Raw genomic sequence first — 27,137 nt, 5'->3', positions numbered from 1 at the left:
AGCTTGATTTAATGGGAGCATTCTATAAATTATTCCTTGATGAAGATTCCTCTACACTACCAATGCCAGTGCTAAACACACAGAAAGGTCTTCTAGCTCTAAAAAGGCTCAGTTTTGGTGTAAAAACAGCACCGTCTCAGTTTCAAGCAACCATGGACAAAATTCTGTTGGGAATAGAAAATGTCCATTGCTGTATGGATGACATAATAATCGCCACTGAAACTGTAGATCAGCATGTGAAGGTGTTGAAAAAGGTGTTACAAACATTGAAGAAGCATAATGTGTGACTAAATGGTGTAAAATGTCAATTTTTTAAGGCACGACTTGAATATCTTGGTCATGGTTATGAATGCCGAGGGGATTCGCCCATTAGAAAACATGGTGGAGGCAATTAAAAAAGCAGAGAAACCTACAAATGTGTCTGAATTAAAATCTCTGTTGGGGATGGTAAACTATGATGGAAAATTCATTCCCAATTTGTCCTCAAACCTGACACCCCTCTATGATCTATTGAGCCATTCCACAAAGTGGATGTGGTCTCAGCAATGTGAAAAAGCGTTCGAGTAAGCAAAAACCGTTTTCATGGGAGAAAAAGTCTCAGTACATTACGATCCTACGAAACCGCTCGTGTTAAGTGTAGATGCTAGCCCTAAGGCGTTAGGGGCTTGTCTCAACAATACATTCGCAGATGAGACCAAACGCCCGATCGACTATGCGTCGTGTACCCTAAGTGCAGCAGATAAAAATTATGCACCAATTGAAAAAGAGGGATTAGCAATAGTGTATGGATTGAAGAAGTTTCATTTGTATTTGTATGGCTGAAAGTTCAAATTGGTCTTGGATCACAAGCCATTGAGCCAGATATTTGGTCCAAAGGTAGAGATACCTCCAGTCGCGGCAGCGAGATTGCAACATACTCGGTGAACTCCACGAAAGTCAACCAGGAGTATGTCGAATGAAAGCCTCAGCGAGGTCGTTTGTTTGGTGGCCAGGGCTAGACATGGACATAGAAGAAAGGGTCAGATCATGTAGCAAATGCACAGACGCTCAATTGGCACTGAAAGTTGTTCCGCTTTTGTTGTGGCCTTGGGCTACAGAACCGTGGCAGAGAACCGTGGAAGCTGTAGAGCACCAAAATTGTGCCAGTGATAATTGGAGCAACAGGAAAGATAAAGAAGAACCTCACAAAGATCCTACAAACCATCCCTAGGAACATTACCATAAACGAACTACAGTTGGAGGCTGTCCAGGGCTCAGTGCCGATCCTGAAAAGAGCCTTCGGAACAAAACTCTGAGAACAACACAACTTCAAAAGTTAGCCCATGAATCACAATCCTTCACTGAAATGAAGGTGGATACTCTGAGTCCTGAAAGGACTCCATTCCACCTTCTGAAACCCAAATTATAGAGATAACAATCACTCACACACACACACACACACACACACACACACACACACACACACACACACACACACACACACACACACACACACACACACACACACACACTCAGTGCACAAATGTGACTTGCAAGCAAGACTGTTAGGCAGTTTATGAGAACAAAAATGCAAGTGAACATTTGCATATCATAAATAACAACATTGGCAAGTGGTCTATCAAGAAACTGCATGTGATAGGGTTTTCATAACTCCAACAATATTACAATGTAATCAAATCAATTGGTCAACGCATCCAATAAGAATGAAGAGTATTGAAACATCGACATTGTACCAGTCAACGTGTAAATGTAGACAGCCAACGGAGAACATTTATCGGAAAAAAAAAAAACCTTTGTCAGAAAAATACTGCAAACAACATCAACATCACACACACCTGCAGACAGTGCTTTTGTAGAGTCTCTGCTCTTCACTGCATTTCCATTCTGCCTCTTCAATTCTCCTCTGTTCTCAGGAGTGGCAGATTTATTGGTGACCCTCTCACAATCTCCGGTTCTCCTCTTGCCTGGACAACCTTCAGTTGCAACAATGGAATCAACATTGTTGTTCAGCTGATCGTGATGACAATCCAGAGTGGAACTCTTCACTGCAGTGCTTTCTCCAGCTGGGTCCTTGTTCTTGTTAACATCCATCTCACAATGGTCCGATTTGGGAGGCACTGGTTCACCACGCCACTGTGAAGTGTTTCGTCTCATTTGCCTGTCACCCAGCATGCCAGAGTCCATGGTGGAACAAACAGCTTATATTGTGGAGAGGTTTGGGCCACAGTGTTTCAGCCAAGAGTTGTAAAGTAGCATCTCGCCACAAACTGCACAGACAGCAATAATGCTGTGAGGATTTTCTTTTTGTCTACTTGAAAGAGTTGTATTTGGCAGTCTTGCTGCATACTGGTATTCAATATCGATGCTTAAACAAACGAGTGAAAGAGGAAAGGTCAGAGCAACTTTAACATGCAGAAGAGTCACACTGGTTGCATTGATATTTGCAAGTATTTTGGTTATGCAACCAAAGAGGTGTTCATAACCTCTTAAATTGAAATCTTGAAAACAAAATTAACTAATCAGTTTAATTATCTGTGCTGCACATCAAGGATGATTGTAAAGGCTGCTTGAAATTGATATCTGATGAAAACATGGATTGTATACATCTCAAATGCCTTAAAATTTCCTAATGTAAAGCTCTACTTCAAGTTGATAAAAAAAATACTTCGAGATAGTTGGAATAGAGGGTCCAGCAACTTGTAACTTCGCGAATCGCCGGTCGTGCTTCACATCCTAAAATCTGGTGATGAAGATCTGTCTTGAAAGTGAAAAAATATAAATACATCTCCTTCTGTGTGTCTTCATCTCAGGACCATTTCATTTCAAATGCAATCCACTTCCCCCAAATCGCACCAATTTGTAAATACTGTGGAGAGTCCCTGCAAAGAACAATGGACAAATAGAGTTGAGAAACATTTTTGGTTGTTACACATAAAGACAACATGCCGAACAGTACTTGGACATCAGCAATTTGTGCCTTTGTATGTATATATCAAGAAAGAGAGAGAAAGTAAGCCTTTTGTAACAGAAACATGCTGAGAGGTCATGAACATTTTCCAACATTCGCATAATCCTTGCTATAATGAATGGAGCGGTGTTTCTATGTTTGTCCATCACAACACAGTTGTTAAATAATATAATTCACAAGCTTGTGGATATACTTTTGTTTCATCAAGAAAAGTATTATTTTCAAAATATATTTATTATCAAAGTGATAATGGAATTTGCCATGGTAAATAAAATATTTCCACATTCGCAAGGTCAGGTCAGGTATGGGAGCATGTGCCAGAACAGCGAGTCGCTGCGTCCACTTTCCGCCGGTACTCCAGGGGCCTCCGTCTGGCCATCCCCCAGGCAGATGCCAGGCTCATCCCCATCTCCTTGAGATGATGGTCAACCTGCTGCAACCACGAGGCACGTGGTCGGCCCACTGGCCTCCTCCACTCATGAGACTCCCTCGCTGAGAGAATCTGGTGAGCAGGATCAGCGTCAGGAAAACGAGCCACGTGTCCATACAGCCGCAACTGACGCTCACGGACTATGCAGGTAACAAATCTCATCAGAGTCTCTCTCAGCAACCGCTCGTTGGACACAAAATCCGACCAGCGATAGCAAAGGATTCTCCGAAGAGACCTGGTACCAAAGGAATTAAGTCTCCGTCTCAGATCCTTGGTCAGAGTCCAAGTCTCGCATCCATAGAGCAAGACTGGAAGTACCAAGGACCTGAAGACTCGGACTTTCGTCCTCCCGCACAGGTACCGGCAGCGCCACACCCCATGATCCAGTGAATCCATGACTCCCCAGGCCCGACCCAGACGTCTATTGACCTCTGACTCGCAGCCAGCAGACACATGAATATCACTGCCAAGGTAAGTGAATCGCAATTCACTCACAAACATTCGCAAGTAATGCTTTATCGAATTTGATCGGTTCCTTTACGAATGATGTTGATTGAAAAAAATATATATATATATATATATATATATATATATATATATATATATATATATATATATATATATATATATATATATATATATATCACAGAAGTTCCTTTAGAACAACATTTCTTGTAAATACACAGATATTGTTCGAAAGATTTCGCTGGCTCTCGTGAGCAGTGATCAGCCGCTTCAAGGATTCTTCATGTTTAGTTCTGCCGAGAACTATGTAAGGCTGTGTAAACCAAACACTGGTTCCGGCAGGTAAACTCCAACACCCCCAAGAGGGTAAGGAAATTTTCAGCACCAACAGTTGGATGAGGCCATCTTTAGCATCCAAATATGGGCTGTTCCACAGTAATATGTTACATTTAAGGGTCTTAACTTCAGGAGCTATCACAGCATTCCTAAAGTATCCATAGAATACCACTAACATGTTTTTGGTGTATATAAATGTAGATATATACTATTTATAGCAAAACCGCTATTGTCCTAAAATTAAAGCGTGCAGATAAAATTTTATTCACTGTGATGGGAATAAATCTTTGTCTTAAGTGTTATATTAAAAACTAAATAGATTTAGCAAGAGTTTTATATGAACTTCCGAGACTGGTTAAGATTATATGTGTAAAAAGACTTTACTTATGCTCTCCCAACACCCTGAATTTGGCAAAAATATACTTTAATGTGAATGCTGGGGGGGTTGAAAACAGAGTTAAAAACATTATGCTATCGGTCAATTAGTCATAAAAGAAACAAAATGCTCAAGCTGCACAACCTTTAAAAATACGGTCTTGTTATTTTTGTGATAACATAACTTAACCTAAATGACAAATGTATAACAAAGGATAACATTAGTGGTAAGTCCATATCGCCGTAAAAGCTGTACAAAAATCTGGCTTTCTGATTGCGGTCCAAAAGTCACGTTTGTTACAGAAGGCTTTGAGCCAGTCAGAGGTCGTTTAATAATCATTTATACGAGAGCCTACGCTGTATATATATATATATATCTATATATATATATATATATATATATATATATATATATATCTATATATATATATATATATATATATATATATATATATATCTATATATATATATATATATATATACATACATACATATACATAAGAATAGCATTTCTTGACCACAACCTAAAATTAATATTCAGTTGATTCGAAAAAAATAACTACTGTGGTAACGCCAACAACTTGAATGTCAATGTAACATTTGTTACATTTCTGTTAATGAAGACAGAACACCCCATCAATAAATTGTGCTGGGTGAGGTTATCTTCTTACTGCTGGATTCCAGTAGTGGAGGGTCAGTCTTTTATTTCCTCTCATTTGCAAGATAAACTGGACACACTTAATGTGGACTATGTATGTAACACAATGGTTACCCATTACTGTGGAAAGGCTCATATGCACGCACATGTGAAGGTGGATACTTGACGACCTGGTAGGTCTCCATTCCATCTCCTGAAACCCACCCACGTGTGCAGGTAGCAGTAACAGTCAACAACAGAAAAAAGTTTAAAACACACACACACACACACACACACACACACACACACACACACACACACACACACACACACACACACACACACACACACACACACACACACACACACACACACACACACACACCTCAGGATTCATATTTGTAAGAAAACTATTTATATAAGAAAAACATGCTGACGTCATATTAACATGATTACTTACGGTTCATAAGTGCGTATGAGCACGACTAATGGACCTTCACACATTCATTCAGTTCTGACAGTAAGTAATCTCACCTACCTCGAAAAGGACAAAGGGCCAACAACGTATACCGCTTCGAGGTGACGTCACCAGTTACAGGAATTATTTATTTATTTGTTTATTTATTTATTTCAACAACACCAGCGGGAGATACATATTATGTGGAGTCGTTACGTGAAGCCCTGATCACATTTCGTTTAATAAAACCTGCAGCGCGCAACGCCGCCGCCGCCGCCTCCTCCTCCCCCGTCCCGTCCCCTCTTCCCTCAACGTCCCGTCGCTCGCCCACCGAGTGCCGAATGACGCTGCGCGCGTGCTCCCCGGGCACGGGGCCTCGAGCGGGCGAGAATTCGAGCGAATGTAAACGTGAAGACGTGAGGGGAGAGGTAATGAAGGAGGGAAAGATGACGCGCGGCACAGGAATGGAGGTTCGCACAGACATCGAGAAACCGACGGATAGAGAAGCGGTCGTGGGACTCACCCGGGTAGGTTGTTTCCCGCGTCACGAGTCCGAGGGTCGTGTTCGAATCCAAAAGTCCGAATAACAACCCAAGCAAAAGCCGAATGGTCTTCAGTGGCGAAGAGCCGGATGTACACAAGTACCGGCGGACCCCCACGGCCACGTTCTTACTCTCCTTACTGACGCGGACTGGGAATGCGCCCACTAGCGGTCAGGAGAAAAAATAATCACCTCAGAGATCACAGGAAAACGATCACTTCCATGAGGAGAAATTTCTCCTTCACGTTTGCGCGTTTCGAGACTATTAATTCCATGTTCAACGTCAGATACCGCCATGGCGGTCACGGTTCCGAGTACAAGACCAAGTCCGACAATCTTAATAACTTCGATTCTGAGGAATGAATGTCCATCGGGCACCGCCATGAGCAATTGGGGGTCCACGGGAGGGCAGGGCACTCGCCTTTGGAGGTATTCGGCCGGGTTCGATGATTCGACGACAACTCGGGAAGAAGGCAGCAATGCGTCGTCTCTTTTGAGAGGATGTTTAATTGATGCAGTGCCCCCTACGGGTCGGAGATGGAATTTGTAATTTGTTCACGGTGCCGGCGATAGCTCGCCTCCCCTTGGCGAAAGATACCGCGGGATCTTCAACGTCCACCAGATGTGACGCCCGGTTTAACGACCATCCGAGGGACGGCACGCACATTGATGAAGAACCCTGCCTTTGATGACGGTTATACCTGAGTCAAACCCAGGATGAAGACCTGAGAGGTGTGTGCACACCACGTGGCGTATTGGGTCCTCATGTCAAATTGCCGCCCCCTCGTAACTCACGCGCTAAATTAAACAAAAGGCCTAATTAAATAACGGTATTGCAAATCGAATCGAGTACAGCGCATTTGCAAGTAAACGGTTACACCTTTCGTTTTGCACCTTTCAAAATCGTCATCGGCCTACTAAGCATTCAGTTGTTGTTGTGACTGTGTGGTTGGTGTTGTTGTTGTTGTTGTGACTGTGTGGTTCATATTTTACGAGGCCTCAGTGAAGCAAACTCTTCTCACAAACACAGGAATGAGACTCATTCGCACACTTAGGGGAGTGTGGGGATGGTGGTCCGCACTGGGTGATAGCCGAAAAGGGGCGTGGGGGTTGGTGCCATTGGGAGAGTTGAAATACCAGCACGATGATATAACGATGGCTTTAGCTGCAAATAACATTATAATATTATTATTTACTACATAATAAAGACGGTAACTCAGCAATAACGTTAATTTCATTGTGACACTTACCAAAAATACTTCCCCACAGGTGGGGTGACCTTACTGTCCTGATGCAAACAAGTCTGAAGACGACGATGGTTCACCAGTGGTATTTGACGATGTAGATTGTTTCAGAAGTCAAGGATGAGACAATGTGATAATTTTGACCAAGTTATAAAAAATGGTCAACAAGATGTGGTAGGGTGACAAGTTATTTGCTGCAAAATGTCGAAAACCCGGTTTCGTTCAACAACTTTCGAAATTTGATCTTTGCATAACCTTTAAAGGTCACAAAACAATGTTGTGGACATTAAAATAAGGAAACAGGATACATGCTATAGCTTATTGGAGTTAGTTCGTCGAAGAAGGTCGAAAACCCGGTTCGATTCCCACAACTTTGAAAATTTGACCTTTGTGGCCTTTGAAGGTTAAAGGTCAAGGATTATGACCTTTGGTGCAAAACTTCCTCTGGAACATTCCAGGAACAATATAACGTCATATAGGCTATGTGGGATTTCACACTCCTCGGATTATCCATACTTTGATGAAATCAGCTTAAAAACAAACTCGAAGGGGGCGCCACGGGCAAGGTGTTCGAGATGGAGCAAAATGGTTTCAAGACTTTAGATGGGGAATGACCTCAAGATTATGCATAAAAATAGTCATCCCAGCTCTCAAAGTTTGGGCGGTGGTATTATATTTGTCAAAATTCACAATTTTCTAAGTTTTTGACCTTGTGACCTTGACCTTGGGACGAAAATGAAAAATCGGACGACAAGCTTTAGATAATTCATTTTGCTATTCAAATACCGAAGAAACCATTTCATTCAATCAATTCCCTGGGAGAAGATAGATTTTTAATCCGACTACCCCCTAAAAATGGTTATTTTTTGGGTGTGGCTCCGCCCACAATGGGCGTAGCCACGCCCTCATCCAAGAAAATGCAACCAGACATTGATATCGAACACATAACCAAGTTTCATCAAGATCAGATCAAAGTCCACGGAGTTATGCTCTGGACAGACAGACATACAGACATACAAACAGACACACAGACACACAGACATAACGAATATAGTGGTCACTCTGGCTGGTGCTCGTGAACCAATAAACAACAGCACAAGAAAAACTAAACAACAGCAAACTATTATGGAATGAAACACGGCGCGCTCGAAGGGTTCTTCTTCTTCACATTTGACGGACGGATGGAAGGAAGGGCATGGAGGTATATTGAAGCGATTTGCACCAATTAATATCTATTTTCCTATTTCCAATTTTCTTACCACAGGTACAGCACTGTAACCTGCGTGACATCTTACTGGCACACATGATATGTTTTCTTTGTACTTGATTTACAAAATTATAAATCTCGGGGCGGGTGCCAAAGGAAGGAACCACCCTGGATGCCAAATACTCTCGTCTCGAGGTACGCCTCTGATGAGATGGGAACACAGGAATGAGACGTGAACGGTGAACTGGAATGAGATGCCAACGCCTCGCTGCCTCGTCTTTGAGTTTAGGTTCCTAGCATTCCGCACACTCACTTTTATCCGCCCCTCTCTTTACGACATCGTTGGCTACAACCATTGGTCAGCAAATGGAGGGCAGGGCCATTTGCACACTTCAACCCCTCTCTGCACTTGCGCTTTCACATGCCATGGGAAAATTGTCCTCAGAATTGTCGACAGTGATAGATGATATTGTTGCGGAAATGGCCCTTCATTAATGTGTTATTAAATATAGGATTAGCCCAGATCCCCCCTTAAATGCTTGTTTAGCCAGGTTGTTTGGTAATCGTACGTTACATGTATGTCGGGAGGTGTAGCAGGCTCTCCATTGTTCATACAGTGGTGTTCATACAGTTCATACATACAGGAACTGCCCAGTGTCGGTCGGCGATCTGCTTCGAGAGGAACTGCTTTGTCGGTTGGCGATCTGTTTTGTGAAGAGTGGTTTGGCCGGCTGTTCCTCCTCGGCCATGGAACCCACCATAGATCTGACTGTCCTTACTCCATGCACGGCTCGACACGTCTTTCCATCCCATCGATTCGCCTGTGGAGCCCAACACCCAGATTTGACCCAGTCTGGTGAACAGGCCAGGCCTGGATTTGTATACTGGACCTTGTGAGAAACCAGCTGGAACATACCATATATCTTTTGCTCTTGTGCCGTCGACCTTACGGGGGCTGAATGCACCGCGGATGCGTGCGTGAGCGGTGCGACAGAACGAGTGCGTCGCCGCCATCTTGCCAGGCGGCGTACGTGGGCGGTGCCAACGAAAAGAAGGCCATTGCCACCATCTTGCCACGCTGCATGCTCGAGCTTGGGCGCTCGAATCCGTTGACATCGGCTTCTCACGAGCCGCACTCGTGCCTTCAACACGTTTCCTCTCATCCATGAGGCACTACCAAGTACTCTGTGTCTTGCCTGCATGTTGTCTGCATGTGGCCAGGCCTAAGGTTTATTTCGCTAGGGCCCCCTTCGAAACCGTATCCGTAGCTCCCTAGTTAAGAGCGGGTTATAAATTAGTTATAACATTGTTGTGAATGCTTTGCTCGTGTTGTGTTTCCCCGATGTGTCCCCAATAAATCTGGCTGATTCATATGAAAGTTGCCGCCTTGGGTTTATTCCTGCCGCGCTGAGGAACAACCGCTCGATTTGTATATAAAACCAAAATGGGCTACGGACCGGCAGACTTTGCTCGGTCTGACAAACCCAGTCTGTAGCCGGGGTCTATATCCCCAGCTGGTACGGCCCAGGTGTACGTTGGTATCGTGATCTGAGGCGCGTAACCCGAGACCTGTGCCGAACTAGCCGGCGTTTATAACCCCTGAGACGGCGGTGCTGTTAAGTGACGCCGAATCTTCAACATTTGGCTGTCAAGAGTCGGGTGCAAATCCCTCCACTGCCGAAACTATAACAATATATGCAACAAAACAAATTTGCCACCCCCGATAAGTGCCGCTCGGGGTGGCTGCCCCGTTCGCCCTGCCCCTGCCCTCCTCACTACACCAGTGTGCACACCTCTAGGCAGGCCTGATGAGAGTGGAGAGAGGGTCAGGGGGCAGTGCTGTATATAAAGAGTTCTGGTCATCTTTTGATCTCTCCATGGAGTGCCTCGATTGACCGATCACAGTCACATGGTTTCAAAGCGCCATGTTGCCCCCATTTGAAAAGGGCTGGCTGTGCTCAAGCTCAAGGAATACAAGGAAGATTGACCTATTGCTCGGACATATGAATGAAACCCCATCGTTGGAGAGCGCTACTTTGGAGACGTCAAAGGCTAGCTAAAAGGGAAGAACTTGAGGAAGTTGATGACCTCATCCGCGATGTTCCTATTCCATCCTACTATGATATGAAGGATAAACTGCTCCAAATATTCTACACTTCTTTGCGTGGAAGAAACAACACATTCAAAAGCAGAGAATATGGGACTGAAAATCTGGATGTAAACTTGGCAGTCAAAGTGCAGCCATGCATGTTGTCATGAAAAACTCAAATGATCTGTTTCTACTGCTGAATTTTCGACTGTGTTGATGTCGAGTGTTTGGATTCCAGACCACCATTACACAACCATTGTCATCGCTCGAATGGTCGATATTCATGCAAGCATCATTAGCCGTATCTGACCGGTCGTCCTCACGTGATGTTTTTCATTCCATCTACGATGCCCTGCAAATGTGTACTTCCAATGACGATGTCGGTTTGAAATTCCGGTTTCCATTTTCCGTGTTTTGTCGCAAGTGTCGTGTATTTTTTCGTTCATTCATACTCTTGATTTAAATTGCAGTGTCCCGATTTGTTCCAATAAATTTCTGTCCTTTTCTTGATTCTGTCTCATACAAATCCCTTAATGCCCTCAATACAAAGATATTGTTGCGGTTCTGCGAAGCCGGCACTCCCGCAAGGCAATGACACCCAACATATAGCGGTCCCGAGACAGTTATTTCATTAGTATTCATTCAGTTAGCCCTGCCATTACGTCTAGTGGGTATATGGGACAAGATGCGTTGCATAGGGCTTTTAGTTAGGTCTTTAATTCCATTTCTCCTTGCCAGAGGAGAGGGTATTGCATTTGGGTCTGTTTGTCTGTCTGTTTGTCCACACAGAACATGAGTGTGCCAGACTGAGACGAAATTTTCACCACCGGTGTGACTACTCGTAAAATGTTTTAATGATAATTATGACATCATAGGTCACATGATGTGGCAGCCAGGTTTGATGAAAATAAAAAATTTGGACCTCTGCATCTCTGAAACTGCACCAAGGAAAAAAATCGAAACTTGGCACATGGCAAGTATTCCTGATTAGGAATAAGTGTGATTTTTTTTTAATGATGTCAAAGGTGCCTTCGTTATGACGTCATAATTGCATACATATAACACTACATCCAATCAGTATGAACATTATTGAAGGTCATATAGGGATAAATTGGTCCACAGAAAAAACTAGGTCACTTGGTGGAGTGCATACCTCCTCCACGACAACATATCGAGCCCAATACATTTTTGAAATACCACACTATATCTCGTTTTACCTCTATCAATGGTGAAGAATCACTTTAAAAATTAAATAATTCCCGTATCCAGATCCAGATTCAGATCTTCAGCAAAATCGAACCAATTTGTCTTTGTCGCACACCCAACCTGTCCACCAAGTTTCATCCGAATCAGTCCACAACTTTTGAGATATCGTGCTATATACCGGTTTAGCCCGAGCTCTCAATGGTGAAGAATCACTTTAAAATTATCTGATCCGGATTCGGATCTTTACCAAAATTGAATCAATTCTTCCTTGTTACACACCCAAAGTGTCCACCAAGTTTCATCCGAATCCGTCTACCACCTTTTGAGATATCGTGCTGTATATAATTTTTGGCCCTATTTGTCAATGGTGAAGAATCACTTTAGAAATTCTAGTAGTCGGATCAGGCTCTTCACCAAAATCTAATTAGTTCGTCTGTGTCACACAACCAACCTCCCCACCAAATTTCACCCAGATCCATCCACAATTTTTTGAGATATCCTGCACACAGACAGACAAACAAACAAGAAGAAGATGTAATGTAGAGCACAATACTTGCAAAATCCATCAAACAAATTTGACCTCAAAAATAATTGGTGTTTGAATTCAATGACCATTATGCAACTCCTCTTTAAATTTCAAGTCAATCGGATGAAAATTGACAATTCAAGAAATTCAGCCTACGTTGACTTTTTGGCTTATTTTGACCTCAAAAATAATCGTTGGTTGAATTCAGTGACCTGATCTGCAAATCCTGTTCAAATTTCAAGTCAATCGGATGAAAATTGACAATTCAAGAAATTCAGCCTATGTTGACCTTTTGGCTTTTGTTGACCTCAAAAATAATTGGTTGGTTGAATTCAGTGACCTGAAATATAAATCTTCTTCAAACTTCGTCAATCGGATGAAAATTGAGGATTTTAGAAATGCCACCTAAATTGTTGACCTTTGGCCTATGTTGACCTTTTGACCTCGAAAACAACAGGCTTCTTCCTTATGACAAACTCTACCATGTGGTGAAGTTTCGTGAAGATCGGTTTAAAATTGTGATGTGTAGACGACAAACAGAGAGACTAACAGACAGACAGAATAATAAACCAGAGTTGGTGTCAAAGCCACCCAATGCTCACCTGTTTATACATTTATCGTTTTTAAAAGACTAGTCTAATAATATTTTTTATAAAGCATTGCAGTGAAGCATGATCCAAATAATTTTAAAGCAATAGATGTATTTGTATATTGTAATCAGTAAACTAGTACACATATTAAATGAATGGCAAGCGTCTAGTATAAACAGGCGAGCATTGGGTTGCTTTGACACTATCTTAGGTTGAAATTAAAAAAAAAATTAAATCATTTGTTAATTTCAACTTCACTACAGCAATAGTATACCCCAAAGGAACCTCCATGCCAAATATCAGCATCATAGTTGTTGTTCGTCTTTCGGCTGCTCCCGTTAGGGGTCGCCACAGCGGATCATCTGTTATGATCCGCATACTGATTTGGCACAGGTTTTGCGCCGGATGCCCTTCCTGACGCAACCCTGGTCGCCTCTTACGACGCAGGGATAAGGGTTGGGTTTCGCCATGACTCCGGGCTGCCATACACCCTCTCATAGCGCGGCCCAGCGCAGAGCTCCCGTCCTCAAGCGATCCTCCAACCCAAGCCTCCGAGTAGCCGGATTACAGGCGCACGCCACTACGCCCGGTTTAAATATCAGCATCATAGTACACATATTAAATGAATGGCAAGCTTCTAAATAACTTGCACCAAAAACTTTAACGTTGATGTGCTTCAAAAAAGTTAAGTTCAAAACAGGTCAAAATTTTAAAACATTTAAAATTATTTTTTAATTTCAGCTTCACTACATAAATAATATACCCCAAAGGAACCTCCATGCCAAATTTCAGCATCTTAATACACATATAAAATGAATGGCAAGCTTCTAAATAACTTGCACCAAAAACTTTAACATTTCCACGCTCACGCTGACGCTCACTCCGGGGGTATCGCTATAGCTCTCTGTTCTTCGAACAGGCGAGCTAAAAATCACTAATGGAGTGACAAGTTAGCAAAACAGCACAAAGTAGAATGGCACTCGGTAGAGCGCATACCTCTGCAAGGTGGAACAGTTCACGTTTTGTATTCAACTTTTGGGCTGGATCCGAACCAAAATCCAAACTGCTTGTTCTTGTCACCTATTCAACTCATCCACCTTGTTTTGTCATAACTCGTCCACAACTTTTTGAGGTATAGAGAAATATTTAGTTTTTGGCCCCGTCTCTTAATTTTAAAAATTAGGCCATTGTTGACCTTTTGACCTTAAAATTAATTGGTAGGTGAATTCAGTGAACCGACATGAAAATGCTCTTCAAATTTCAAGTCAATCTGAAAGTTATCCTTCGCAGTTTCCTGATGATACGGTTGGGTGTTCTTTTCCCATTCGCCTCCTTGACACTAAATTGACACACGCTGAAAATGTACTTGTCTGAAAAAATTGTCTTGTCTTATTTTGTTTGTATACATTGTCGATGCTCGTATGAGAGCTAACACACAACACACAGCAAGGGTGGCATGAGACGAGAGGGGTGGGAGAGGGAAGGGCAAAACAGTGGGGGACAGAGACATTAAGAGATCAGTGGAAGGGAGAGGAAAGGGGTGGGGAACATGGGGTATACAAGATGGACATTACAGGGAATTTCAGGAAGGAAAGCAGGAAATTTGAAGGAGGTGGGTTTGGGGTGGATTAACGGGGGTAGAAAAGATCGAAGTTTTAGATGGGGGAAGATAAGAGGTGGTGGTGAACAGCTGTTTTGAAGACCTGGAGGGAAGAATGGGATTGAATAGAGTGTGGGAGTTTATTCCAAAGGCGGGGGAAAAATGAATGAAAGAGTGAAGGTGAGCAGTGATTCGTGAATTTGGTAGTTTTACCAGAAGGAGATTGTTGGCGGACCTTGAGCGCCCTGCGGAAATATGGTGGGGACAAATCACAGACAGAGCAAGGGGGACGAGACCGGAGAGGAGATGGTAGAAGACAGAAAGACCACCGAACTGCCTGCGGTGAGAGAGTGAGAGGCCCAAAGTCTCAGCCTCATCACGGGAGATGCCAATGATCCAAAATGCCTTGGTTTCCGCAGCGTGAAGCCGAGAAAGGTGGGAGGTAGGAGTACCAGCCCAGAGAGGAGAGCAGTACTCCATCAGGCTGCGGACGAAAGCTTTGTATGTGGTCCGGAACTCAGGTGGGCCGAGGAAGGACTTTGCATGATGGAGGATTCCCAGTCGGCGACCGGCTTTGGAGGCCAGTTTGGAAAAGTGGCTTTAAATGTCTGTAGCAAAAGCAAGCAAGCATTGTTTTGCTTTGCTTTCTGTCTTTTCAGTAAGCTCTCAACACCAAGTCTCTCAGCTCGAGTTTCAACTTCAGGCTACTCTTTTCAACAGAAATGGAAAAAGCTGTATGAAAAGATTCCTGAAAACCGAAACAGTAGTAGCCACAGAATGTGCTCCATTGAATGGTGTAACTTGGGAAAACGCCTCAAGTGTGACGTTACCATGGACCAGATACTCTCGCAGGGCATTCAGAGTCAGGCAGCACATGTGAAACAAATACTATGCAGAATTCTTGATGTGACTGTTCCTTAGGGAAAGAGGCTTGGAACTTAGAGGGGGGAAAAAGTCATCTCATTCGTGATCCAAGAAATGGTAATTTTCTCGGCATTTTGGAGTTGATCAGCCAATATGATCCAATCCTTGAAGAATATCTCAACAAAGTGATGGAATCTCAAATCACACATCACCGATTGCAAGTTGATTACATGTCAAGTTAAAACGACTGTAGTATATGGAGGAGATTGGGACCATACTCTGTGCAGAGCATTGGTGCTGCTTACGCAGTCTCCTTGGCTATTGGGCACAATCCTGGATGGGTCACCACTCCGACACAGGATTCCAGCAAGCTGGCGCTCATTTTGCCAACCTCGGAAGGATGACAGGTCGAGTTAACCTCACCTTGTATTAATTCAACAGCTGAGCAGGATTTGAACTCAGGACCCTAGGATCCAAAGCCCACCACCCCTAACCATTAAGCCAACACCAGGCAGTATATTAGTATATGGTGTTGCGCTAAAATGTGTCAAATGCGGTTCGAACAAACGAGAAACCTCAAAGTACTATTCTTTTAATTGTCAATGACCAAAGTACTCTGGCTGCATGAAAAGATTCCTGAAAACCTTTTCTTAAGCCAATGTAGAACTCAGCACATGCAGAACAAATTGTGTTTATTCTGCGCTATCTTCACTTGAATGATGAAAATAAGAACTACGATATTCAAGAAAGATTCTTTGAGTTTGTGGATTGCAATAAAATAAAAAACAGGCAAAGTTATTGCAGGACTGAGCTGTGATACCCTCAGAAAGCACCTTATACCGGTTGCAGACTGCTGGAGTTAACGGTTTGACAATGGTAGCAACAGAAGTGGCTCCTACAAAGGCACTCAAGCTCATATTCGGAACGACAACCCACTAGTCACATACTCACTCTATGCTTGTCACAGCTTAAGTATGTGTGGTGTTCATGCCGCTGAATGTTCTCCAAACATGATTACATTTTTTGGAGTTGTTCAGAAATTCTTCAATGTGTTCAGCTCGAGCCCGCAAAGATGGGAAATTTTGAAGGAAAATATTGGCTGCTCTCTGCACAGCATGTCAGACACACGTTGGCCTACTCAGGTAGACAGTGTTTTAAGCCTTTTGCAGTTCATCTTCCAGGAATGAAGAAGGCCCTTGAAACCACACAGGATCTGAATCTGAGAGCAGGGACTCGATCGGATCTAAACAGCATTCAGACCTACATGAATTTGTTTGAATGTATCCTCATGGCCTCCACTTGGCTTAAATTCCCCATGGAAATAAACTTCAGGACCACAGTTCTGCAAGCAAGAGATGCGACATTGGATATTGAGGTTGAGAATATAAAAAGCCTAATTGAGGACCTCAAGCATTTGAGAGAGAGAGAGTTTGGATGCACTTTTTACTGAGAGTAAGCTTGTTGCTGCGAGCCTTAGTATGGTAACCTAAATGATGTTGCCAGAGAAAAGATAAAGAGGAAGGAAGAGATTTTCAGATGAGCCAATGAACCAAGATGTGATAGATTGCAATCCGGAATATTGTTTCAAGTGTCAAGTTTTCCATGCTCTTCTGGACTCGCATCACCAGAAACATTACCAGGCATTATGAGGCAGCCAGGGAGCTGGAGGCGACATTTGGTGTCATGTGGAAATACCTAAAACTTGAACCAAGAAGATATGCGTGAACAAGCTGTAGTACTTTGTGACAGTGCAGTGTTGACGTGTCTGAGGATCTAGTGGAAGAAATAGAACACTTAAAGGAGATCCACACAGCTAATGGTCAAGTGATTCTCATCCTGCTTTTAGTGGAATTCACGCATTGCGTTGTTCCAAGCCCATCCCTCGGTGTACTGCAGTTAGAGCGGAGGGTGGTGGGATCTTGACAGAGGAGTCCAAAGTGAAGGCCTGCTGGGCCAGTTACTTTGAGCGGCTGTACCAGGCTGATGCACCAGCTGTTGAGTTGGATGTCAGGGCTGTTACTATCTCCACTGCTGACCCTCCAATCAACTGTGATCCACCTTAGTTTGTGGAAACACAGAATGCGGTGAACCGGTTAAAATGGGGTAAAGCTCTTGGGATCAGTGGCATCCATGCTGAACTTCTCAAGTTTAGGGGAAATGATGTACTCGTGTCGTTGCATGCAGTTCTGTGCTCTGCCTGGAACACAGATATCATCCCAAGTGACTGGAAGAGGGCCTTGTTGTCCCTCTCTGGAAAGGGAAGGGTGATCACCATGACTGCAGCAACTACTGAGGGGTGATGCTGCTCTCAGTCCTGGGCAAGGTCTTTGCTCGAATAGTTATTGATTAGGTTCGCCACCATCTGCTTGAGCACCAGCGGCCAGAGCAGTCAGGCTTTACACAAAAGAGGTCAATGATTGACAGTATCCTTGCTCTCCGGGTCCTCACCGAATGTAGACGAAAGTTTCGGCAGGAGCTGCTTGCAAGCTATGTTGATCTCTGCAAGGTATTCGATTCAATGAATCGGGATGCCCTCTGGAAAATTCTCGGTCTTCGTGGGGTGCCACCAAAACTGATCAATCTGATGTCTGAACTATACTCTGATACTGAGAGTGCTGTGAGATGTGGTGGTACCATCTCTGACTTATTTACAATTGTTACTGGAGTTCATCAGGGATGTGTACTGGCCCCCACACTTTTCAGCACTTGTATGGACTGGATTCTGGGAAGGATTTTGGAGAGATCAAGCTGCGGTGCATCAAGAGAAAATACTCGTCCCCAGTGATGGGAAAAGTTTACGTTTATCGATCAACTTATTAATATTTCATGGAGTTTAAAAAGATTAATTGTGTTGCATTCTTGCTTTCATACAGAGTCAAAGCTTTGAGTTACTTATACCACCCACTACGAAATATAGGTGCAACATCGGGTCGAAGAGGTCCAATTTTCTTAAAAGAGGGAAAAATATGCTGCTTGCAAAATAAAATTTGACAACATTATTCATGGCTGTTCTCCCATTACATATCCATGGCTGTTCGCCGCCTTCAGTTCCATGGAGAATCACTGTTGACCCCTTTCTACGCTCGGGAGTTGTGGTTGGTTTCATAAGGCACATAGGAGGTACTGTCCGTGGGGAGGTGGTACTGATGCGTGGCAGCTTGTATCTCTGCACCCATTCCATTTCATCCTCTGCACCCAATGCTTGTCGTGGCCCACCATGGAATCTCCATGCGATCACCACCTCTGTTCGACCGACCAACCAACTCTGAACTCCGAGGGCTGCTTTTGCTGAACTCCTCCATTCAAACTCCCCAGAACTCTGACTCTAACTCATTGTGAACTGATCTCCCGGGCCCAGGCTCCTGTCAGCTCTCATGTTCACTTCCTGTGAGCCAGCGATGCCGATAGGCTGGCACTCTGCGATCCAGTCATCGTGATTCATTCCAGGGATGTGATGGGCAGGGCTGCTCGAACAACGCTGGCATGGCTGGCAGTTTGGCGACACAGCACTAAGAATGCTGGTGATTTGGTGGCACGGCGATAAGAACGCTAGCAGCACTGGCGGCCTGGCTGTTCTGTGGTGAACGTGTTTGATGTGTGCCTTTGAGGTGTGTCTGAATGGATTTGTGTGGTTTATGGTGTGTTTTGTGGAGTGAATGTGGTCTGTGGTTGGAATCTGTAAAGAGGTGAGAATTGTTTGAGAATTGATTTGGAGAATAAGTGTTTGAGAATAACGTTTGAGTACGGAGTTGGAGAATGAGGAAGAGAACAATGGGGATAGTTCAAACTACATCCACAACACATCTTTTCCTACCACACCAGTATGAGGGTGAGGGGTGACTGAGCTAAACAAAATTGCTGGAGACTTAACTACACGAGGGAACCCTTTTGTATTGGATATGTCTACTCGAGTTCTTGCAAAACTGCAACCATATATATATATATATATACATATATATATATATATATATATATATATATATATATATATATATATATATATATATATATATATATATATATATACATATATATACATATATACATATATATATATATATACATATACATATATATATATATATATATACATATACATATATATATATATATATATATATATATATACATATACATATATATATATATATACATACATACACATATATATACATATACATATATATATACATATATACATACATATATATATATATATATATATATACATATATATATATACACACATATATATATATACATATATATATATATATATGTATATATATATATATATATATATATATATATATATATATATATATATATACATATGGTGTGCTTACACAATATGAAACATGCTTCCCCATTGTCTCAGGTCGCTCAACTGCATTTGATTTTTCATCGAGTTATTTTCATTCTTTTTTAATCTATTTATATTTTCAGTTATGGATGTTATCCAACGATTCCGTGATTTTTTTATCGGGTATCCCAGCTTCGATGTCCATCGGCACACAAAATTTCAGCTTTCTATGTCACGCAGAAGGTACCGATCTTTAATATCAGTCAGTGAGTCAGTCAGTAAGTCAGTCAGCCAGTGAATCAGTGGTTAGAATGAGCTTTATATAATACTAGTGAGGTGTGCTTACACATTGTGTAAGCATATGAACCGTGTTTCACCATTGTCTTGGGTTTCTCACCTGCATTTTATTTTTCATTTAATTATTTTCATTAATTTATTTATATTTTCATTTATGGATGCTTTCTGACAGTTCTGTGATTTCTCCTGGTGTATTGGCTTCGATGTCCATCGGCACACAAATTTGCCATGCTTCCCCGTTGTCTCGGGTCACTCACCTGCATTGTTTTTTTTTTTCATTTATGGATGTTTTCCGACGATCTGTGATTTTTTTTTTCTGGCGTAGTGGCTGTGATGTCCATCGGCACACAAAATTTCATCTTTCTAGGTCACTCGGAAGGCACCAATCTTTAATGTCAGTCAGTCAGTGGTTAGAAAGAGCTTTATATTAAAATATATCTTTATATATATAATATTTGAGTATGATTTTCATGGGTTTGAGTATGAATGGTATCGAGTTTAGTTAACCTTTCACATAGATTCTCTCAATAATCAAGTCAAAACACAGTCGATATATTGATTGATTCATGCTCTTTGTATCGATGTGAAGATGCATGAAACAGGTGAATTCAGAGCACTATTCTGTTATTACCTCATCTCATTTAATGTTTCTCATACTTAAACTACAAGGTGTAAATTTTGTGGTAATATCAAATTCACTGATGGTGTATATTACAGCTTACCATGGATGTAAAGAAGACGAGAATCAAGTTTTATAAATAACCTTTATGATGGAGACACAAACAGAAGGCTGTCATTCAACTCATCATTAAATACTCTTATTGGTAATTGTTGTTTTGTCCATATTCTGTACATATTGAGCAAGTTAGTCTATGACAACTCATAATGATGATTAAATGGATGAAATATATGACTAAGTGGAGGAGCTTCCAAATACTAGTCCAACAAAATACAGTCATATTGGATGATTCAGTGCAAAAGTTAAACATAACTATTAATAACTTGTCAAAAAAAACACAATTTGACCAATATGGGGTACCCACCACACATCCATCCAATTTAGACACTATAAATAAGCTGTCAAAAAATTGGAATCAGCAAAAAGAAGCAAAAGAGGAAGTGGAATTTGCTATTAAAAACACATACTACATTATGAACACCTTTAAAAAAAACCAGAAGATATCAAGGAAATGTACATGGGTGGGACAACTATAAATTATATAGATTCTTTTTTGGTCAATAACAGGAATTAAACAACATATGTGATTGTGCCAAACCATTTGATTAATTGCAGCAGCCGTTGACTGGTAAGAACACAACCCAAATCTACAAAGAGCACTAAGAATGAGAAACATCAAAGCCATACTGTGAGAAAAGTTTGAACAATAATCAATAAATCCAAGTTGCATGAACAAAAGAAGATCAGGTCTAAATTGGGCTGGATTCACAAAACAGATTCAAATATTGAAAAGAGAAATCATATGTTGACGAACACAGTAAAACCATCAACTAACAAAGGTGATAAAAGACACAGCCTTGGCAAATGGAAAGAAGGGAAAAGCTACCATGAAGAAGAAATAATCAGAAAATAACCAAAAACTTTGCCAAAACAAATAATAGGAAGTTAATACAAAGGAGGTACGACAGTTAAAGAAACCGTTTAATGCTGTGAACTGAATAGGATTTATAAAAGATAAGGAAGAAGGCAAGAGAAGACATAAGAAACTTCAGGACTAAATGAACTTGTAACAATAGAGAACAATAGAAGCTTGAAACCTCACAAGCGGGGTGCTATGACAGGACATACTGTGAATTTTGCTCTAAAATAACAAAATGGGGAGATCATAGGCAGATATTTCATGAAAAATTATTTTAACAATGAGAAAGTCCAATTTACTGATATTTCAAGGTCAATGAAAAACCAACGAAGCCAACTGGTGACTGCCTATAAGATTCAGTTTACATCATAAAGCATGAAAAGGAGAAAGGCACCGAGAAGATAGGAAATAGTTTTGGATGCAATCAAAGATGAAGCCTACCTTGACAACAAATACTCTGAAAAACTACGTATATTTACAAAGTGTCTAGAAGATGGAAATAAAATCATTTGGTATAAAACTTGGGTCATACTCATCCACAAAAAATGAGATGAAGATGGACCTGATTGAAGAATTACCATCCAACTTGCCTTCTCTCAGGTACTTACGAATTGTTCACGCAAGTTATAAATCAGACATTCACGAGTGAACTGGACAACCAACCACGAGAGCAAGCACGTTTCAGACGTGGAGCCCAAACATTGGACCATCTTTGTACATTAAATCAGCTTCTGGAAAAATGAAGAGAAAATATATTTCTCTTGCACTTAGCATTTATTGATTTACATTTTTTTTTTTATGCCGTCAGAAAAACTTTCAGAGATGTTCACCAGATGCACTGTTTCATTGGTATACTTTCCTTTGTCTTTTCTCTACAAGAGCGAGGCTAATGGAAGAGTAAGGTTATAAATTTACAGTGGGATAGGGAGGCAACAATTGGGCACAACCAGCAAGGGAATGAAGGAACAGGAAAGGAAGAGAAAGAAGAGGAGGAAACACTGAAATCAGCAAGTAAGAGGATTGTGCTAGGAAGGGTTAATGGGGTAATGAAAATCATGGGTCAGAATTGGGGACGACACGAGGTGGTGGTGCACTGCCTACTTGAAGCTCTGGAGGGATGAGTGGAAAAGAATGGCTTGTCTGTTTCTATTTTCTTTGGTACTGTCATTCTTCTCTTTCTGCTTGTTGTTTAGAAACTTCTTGTTCATTTCCTTGCATTTTGAATCTCTAAGATTTTTTCCATTATTGGTGTTTTCATGGCTGCAGTGGATTGCAAAAAACATTTGGCAGATACCTCAACTGCTGTCATTACATGTTGTCTTAACTAGCTTTTGTCTTTCCATTGTCCGAATGTAAGTTCTTCCTTGAATGTTTTTATTCTGTAAATAAAAAAACCTGTTGCAGAGATTCCAGTACTCCATATATATGATATTTTCCTTATTATTTTCATGGTTCCCAACTGGCAATCTCGATTTCATCACATCTCTCCTGGTGGGGGAAATCTGCAGCTCATCAAGAACTGTGAATTTACAAACTTGACTGTGAAGTATGAACCCTCCTATTGCTATATCTGGAATCGCAGAGTTTTTTCCACCATGCAAGTTTAATTTTAAAATCAAAGGTTTCTTTTCTTCCATTCTTCTTCCCTCCCATGCTCTTTCTTCTTTTGGTCACTCAAGTTTAAATACAGTTATTATTTCCTTGTTTGTATTTCATTTCATTACGGTTTATCCAATATGTATGTCAGTAGTTCAACAAGCTGTTTCATTTCTTGCCATTCCCTGCTGTCATTATTTTGTTCTAAGAAGCTTTCCTGTATGTTTGCTCCATAACGAGCAATTTATTATCACTGACATTGAAAAGGTTAGGAAAATTAGAAAATACTACAATTTAAGGAATGATTCTGGAAAAATTATTTACAAAAAGATTATCTGGGAATGTCTACACTCTTTTGAGCTCCCCAAATCTCAGTTCGATCAGCAATTGTATGAAGTTTGATTACAAATATCTATAATGGTGTTGTACCTGCAGGAGGCACTGTAAATTAGAGCACATTTCATCATTCAGAGAGGGCATTAAGTCAGCTGTTCGGCGTATCCCATTTATCATACACAAGAACTGGTCTTTGGGCGAGGACCACAACTATATCTCTATGATTATAAAATGGCCCCAATCATTCCCAGATACTTAAAGGGTCAGCTGGAGTACGTTTGTGGTGCACGTCTTTCAAGAATTACCTGTCCAGACCTGACATTCGTCTAAAGGTGGCAGGAATTTTTAATTTGGCTAAATGCTCACTCTTCGCAAGCGTGACCATGAGATGTTTAACCCCTTGAGGAAGGTAAAAAGCAAGGCCCTGTGACCATGCGTAAAGGTAAGAGATAAGGCTGGGAATGACAATCTCTTGAAAGAGCTCAAAGCTGAGAGAAGCAGCCATAAGCCGTGAGATGATGGATGGAGAGCTAATGAACACTCAAAAACTCACAGTCGTGAGCTGATAAAGGCTGAGGGATGGGAAGAGAACAAACATTTCCTCAGAGTGAACAGAGCAATACGACTGTGCATGTCCCTCAAAGACGAGTTATGGGGCCTGGGCGCCATGCAGCCTGACATATATCTATCTATATCTATATATATATATATATATATATATATATATATATATATATATATATATATATATATATATATATATATATATATATATATATCTCTCTCTCTCTCTCTCTCTCTCTCTCTCTCTCTCTCTCTCTCTCTCTCTCTCTCTCTCTCTCTCTCTCTCTCTCTCTCTCTCTCTCTCTCTCCAAATCATTGCCACCCTGTGCAAGCACTGTGTGTGGGGGAGCTTTTTATGTCTTGGAACCTATCTTCCTGTCTTGTGCTTCGTGGTATGAGTGGATAAGGTATCGCTTAAAGCCGTTGAGATATTGTGGGCACATAGAGATACATAATTGTAAAAGAACTGCCTGTACATTTTCCTCTTCTCCTTCATTCGTCCGTTTAGTTAGCAATAAATCTTGTTTTTCCACCACTGGTGTGTCGGCCTAGTGCGCGGTTCGGATTGGAAAATGGTAATTAATGGCACGAGTAAGACTGTGGTCATTATAAAATTGGTGCGAAAAGTCATAAGTAGAAGAGACCAAAACCATAGTGGTTCATGCTCAGCGCATCTAATGCATGGACGAACCTGCTGCAGACAACAGGACTCGGAATTCTGCATGACGGAAAAACGAAGTAAAGATCTTTTGGCCTTTCCAAGCAGATGGTGTCACAGTTCCAAGGACTCTGTCAATAACTTGATGACTATCCAGGTTGATAGTGTGGTGAATTGTCGTGAATTGAGGGACATGACGCGGGATCACATGTTGTGCGTCTCGCGTATAAGGGGAGGTCTCTGCGGCACGAGTGATTGTCCCCGGGGCATTGCTATTGACATCGGCTGTTCACTTGATGCTCGTTAACTGAAGGTGCTCATTGACTGGTGAGAATGGAGATTATATCGAACTCCGTGCTTACGCGGATTGTCTGCAATGATTAACTGCACATGTATACGTTACTGCTTATGTACTCCTAGCTGAACCTGTATTCCCCGGTGTGCCCACAGAAGCGGCTCCAATCAAATGGAATAAAGCCTAAACTCTGAAGGTTCATCTCTCGCTCTCATTTCAATTTATGACATTTGATTTTCTCGGCTCTCTCAACCAAAGATGGACAAGATCTACAAACCAGAGAGGTTCGACGCAGACCCGAACGCGACTGACGCAGAAATGAAATGGTCACATTGGTTCTGTTCCTTCTCACACTATCTGACCATCATCGCGGAGGGAGCTGACAAATTCGCCGCTCTCGTGAATCATGTCTCGCCCGGCGTGTACAGGCTCTTCTCGGGGTGCGACACTTACGAAGCAGCGATCGAGGTGCTGCAAGCGCTCTACGTGAAGCCCAAGAACGAGGTATACATACGACATCTTCTCAACACACGCAAGCAAGCAGCCGGGGAGACAATCGATCAGTTCCTGCAAGCTCTGAATCAGCTGGGAAAAGACGGCAGCTTCCGGGCGGTAAGCGCCGAGGAACACCGAAAGGAAGCCACACGGGAGGCATTCATCCAAGGACTCAGATCAGCCCACATACGGCAACGCTTACTAGAGAAAGCGCAACCCACTCTTGACAAGGTAGTCGATCAGGCTCGAGCGATGGATACGGCTCAGCAGCAATCTGAGTCATTTGGGACACCGATGCTGCTCATGAACGCTGCTACGATGGGAACCCAAGGAACCCCACTGGCACAGACACAGCCAGACATAGGGGATGGAGAAACACCCGAGGAGCCGGATACCCAGACCTCGTCAAACTCCTCAGCAACTGCTCCGGTTGGTAAATGCTTCTTTTGTGGGTACAAAAGGCATCCTCGTCAAAAATGTCCCGCCAGAGATGCCACATGCATGAATTGCGACAAGAAAGGGCATTATGCCAGGGTATGTAAATCTACTCTAAGGAGAAATAAACCCACTTCTGCGGCTCTCTACTCGCAAAATAAATTGACTGCAGCCTCCCGGGGAATCTATCCAAGGCTATCATCAACGTACGAATTAACGGGCATATGGCTGAGGCACTGATTGATACCGGTAGCTCTGAAAGTTTCGTCAACAGCTCGCTAGTGAAGGGCAGGAAATGGGTAATCCACCCGACTGACAATACGGTATGCATGGCCGCCACCTCACTACAATCCCGCGTACGAGGGTACTGCAATGTTGAATTGGACGTAAAGGGTACACGCATCGGGATGTAAAGGTACTGGTGCTTCGTGATTTGTGCGCAGACGTAATTCTGGGTCATAATGTCCTCAAGCAGCACACGAGCGTCGAAATACCCTTTGGAGGAAGCAAGCCTCGTCTAATTTTAAATGCGTTGACCACCGCGGAGGTGACGTCCCCCCAGCTGTTCGCTAACTTGTCGCCGGTCTGCAAACCGATAGCGATCAAATTGCGGCGATATACCACTGCTGACATGAATTTCATCACTTCGGAAACCAAGCGATTACTGGAGGAGGGAATTATAGAACCGAGCGATTCGCCATGGCGCGCACAGGTGTTAGTAACCAGCAGTCAGAACCATAAGAAACGAATGGTTGTCGATTATTCCCAAACGGTCAATCGCTTCACCCAACTCGACGCCTACCCCCTGCCGCGCATAGATGAGATGGTCGAACGCGTGGCCAATTATAAGGTATTCAGTACCATCGACTTGCGAAGCGCCTATCATCAAATTCCCATCCGAGAGGAAGACAAACCTTACACTGCATTCCAGGCAGGGCGGCGCCTCTACCAGTTCAGAAGGATACCATTCGGTGTCACGAATGGAGTAGCTTGCTTCCAACGGGTTATGGACGACATCATCTCAG

At 42.3% G+C, this 27,137-nt stretch overlaps 1 protein-coding gene across 5 annotated transcripts in view; it reads right to left on the bottom strand.

Annotated features, from left to right (window-relative positions):
* Positions 1 to 6,384, bottom strand: part of CNST (consortin, connexin sorting protein) — an 85,359-nt gene extending 78,975 nt beyond the window's left edge. The window contains exons 1-3 of one of the 5 annotated variants that reach the window (XM_085857430.1): positions 6,192 to 6,384; positions 2,666 to 2,879; positions 1,836 to 2,365 (exon numbers count right to left, since the gene is read on the bottom strand). In XM_085857430.1, coding sequence (XP_085713556.1) covers positions 1,836 to 2,184 — 349 coding nt within the window. In that variant the 5' untranslated portion in view covers positions 2,185 to 2,365; positions 2,666 to 2,879; positions 6,192 to 6,384. Of the gene's footprint in view, positions 1 to 1,835; positions 2,880 to 5,749; positions 5,936 to 6,191 lie in introns of those variants that run through there. The other 4 variants (XM_085857432.1, XM_085857433.1, XM_085857434.1 and 1 more) reach the window with 4 other exon arrangements.
* Between the last annotated feature and the right edge of the window lie 20,753 nt (positions 6,385 to 27,137).

This window comes from Eptatretus burgeri, chromosome 15 (assembly GCF_056783735.1).
Source record: "Eptatretus burgeri isolate ZD-2024b chromosome 15, Ebu_testis_v1, whole genome shotgun sequence".
Taxonomy (NCBI): Eukaryota; Metazoa; Chordata; class Myxini; order Myxiniformes; family Myxinidae; genus Eptatretus; species Eptatretus burgeri.
This window is presented reverse-complemented; position numbering and strand designations above follow the sequence as displayed.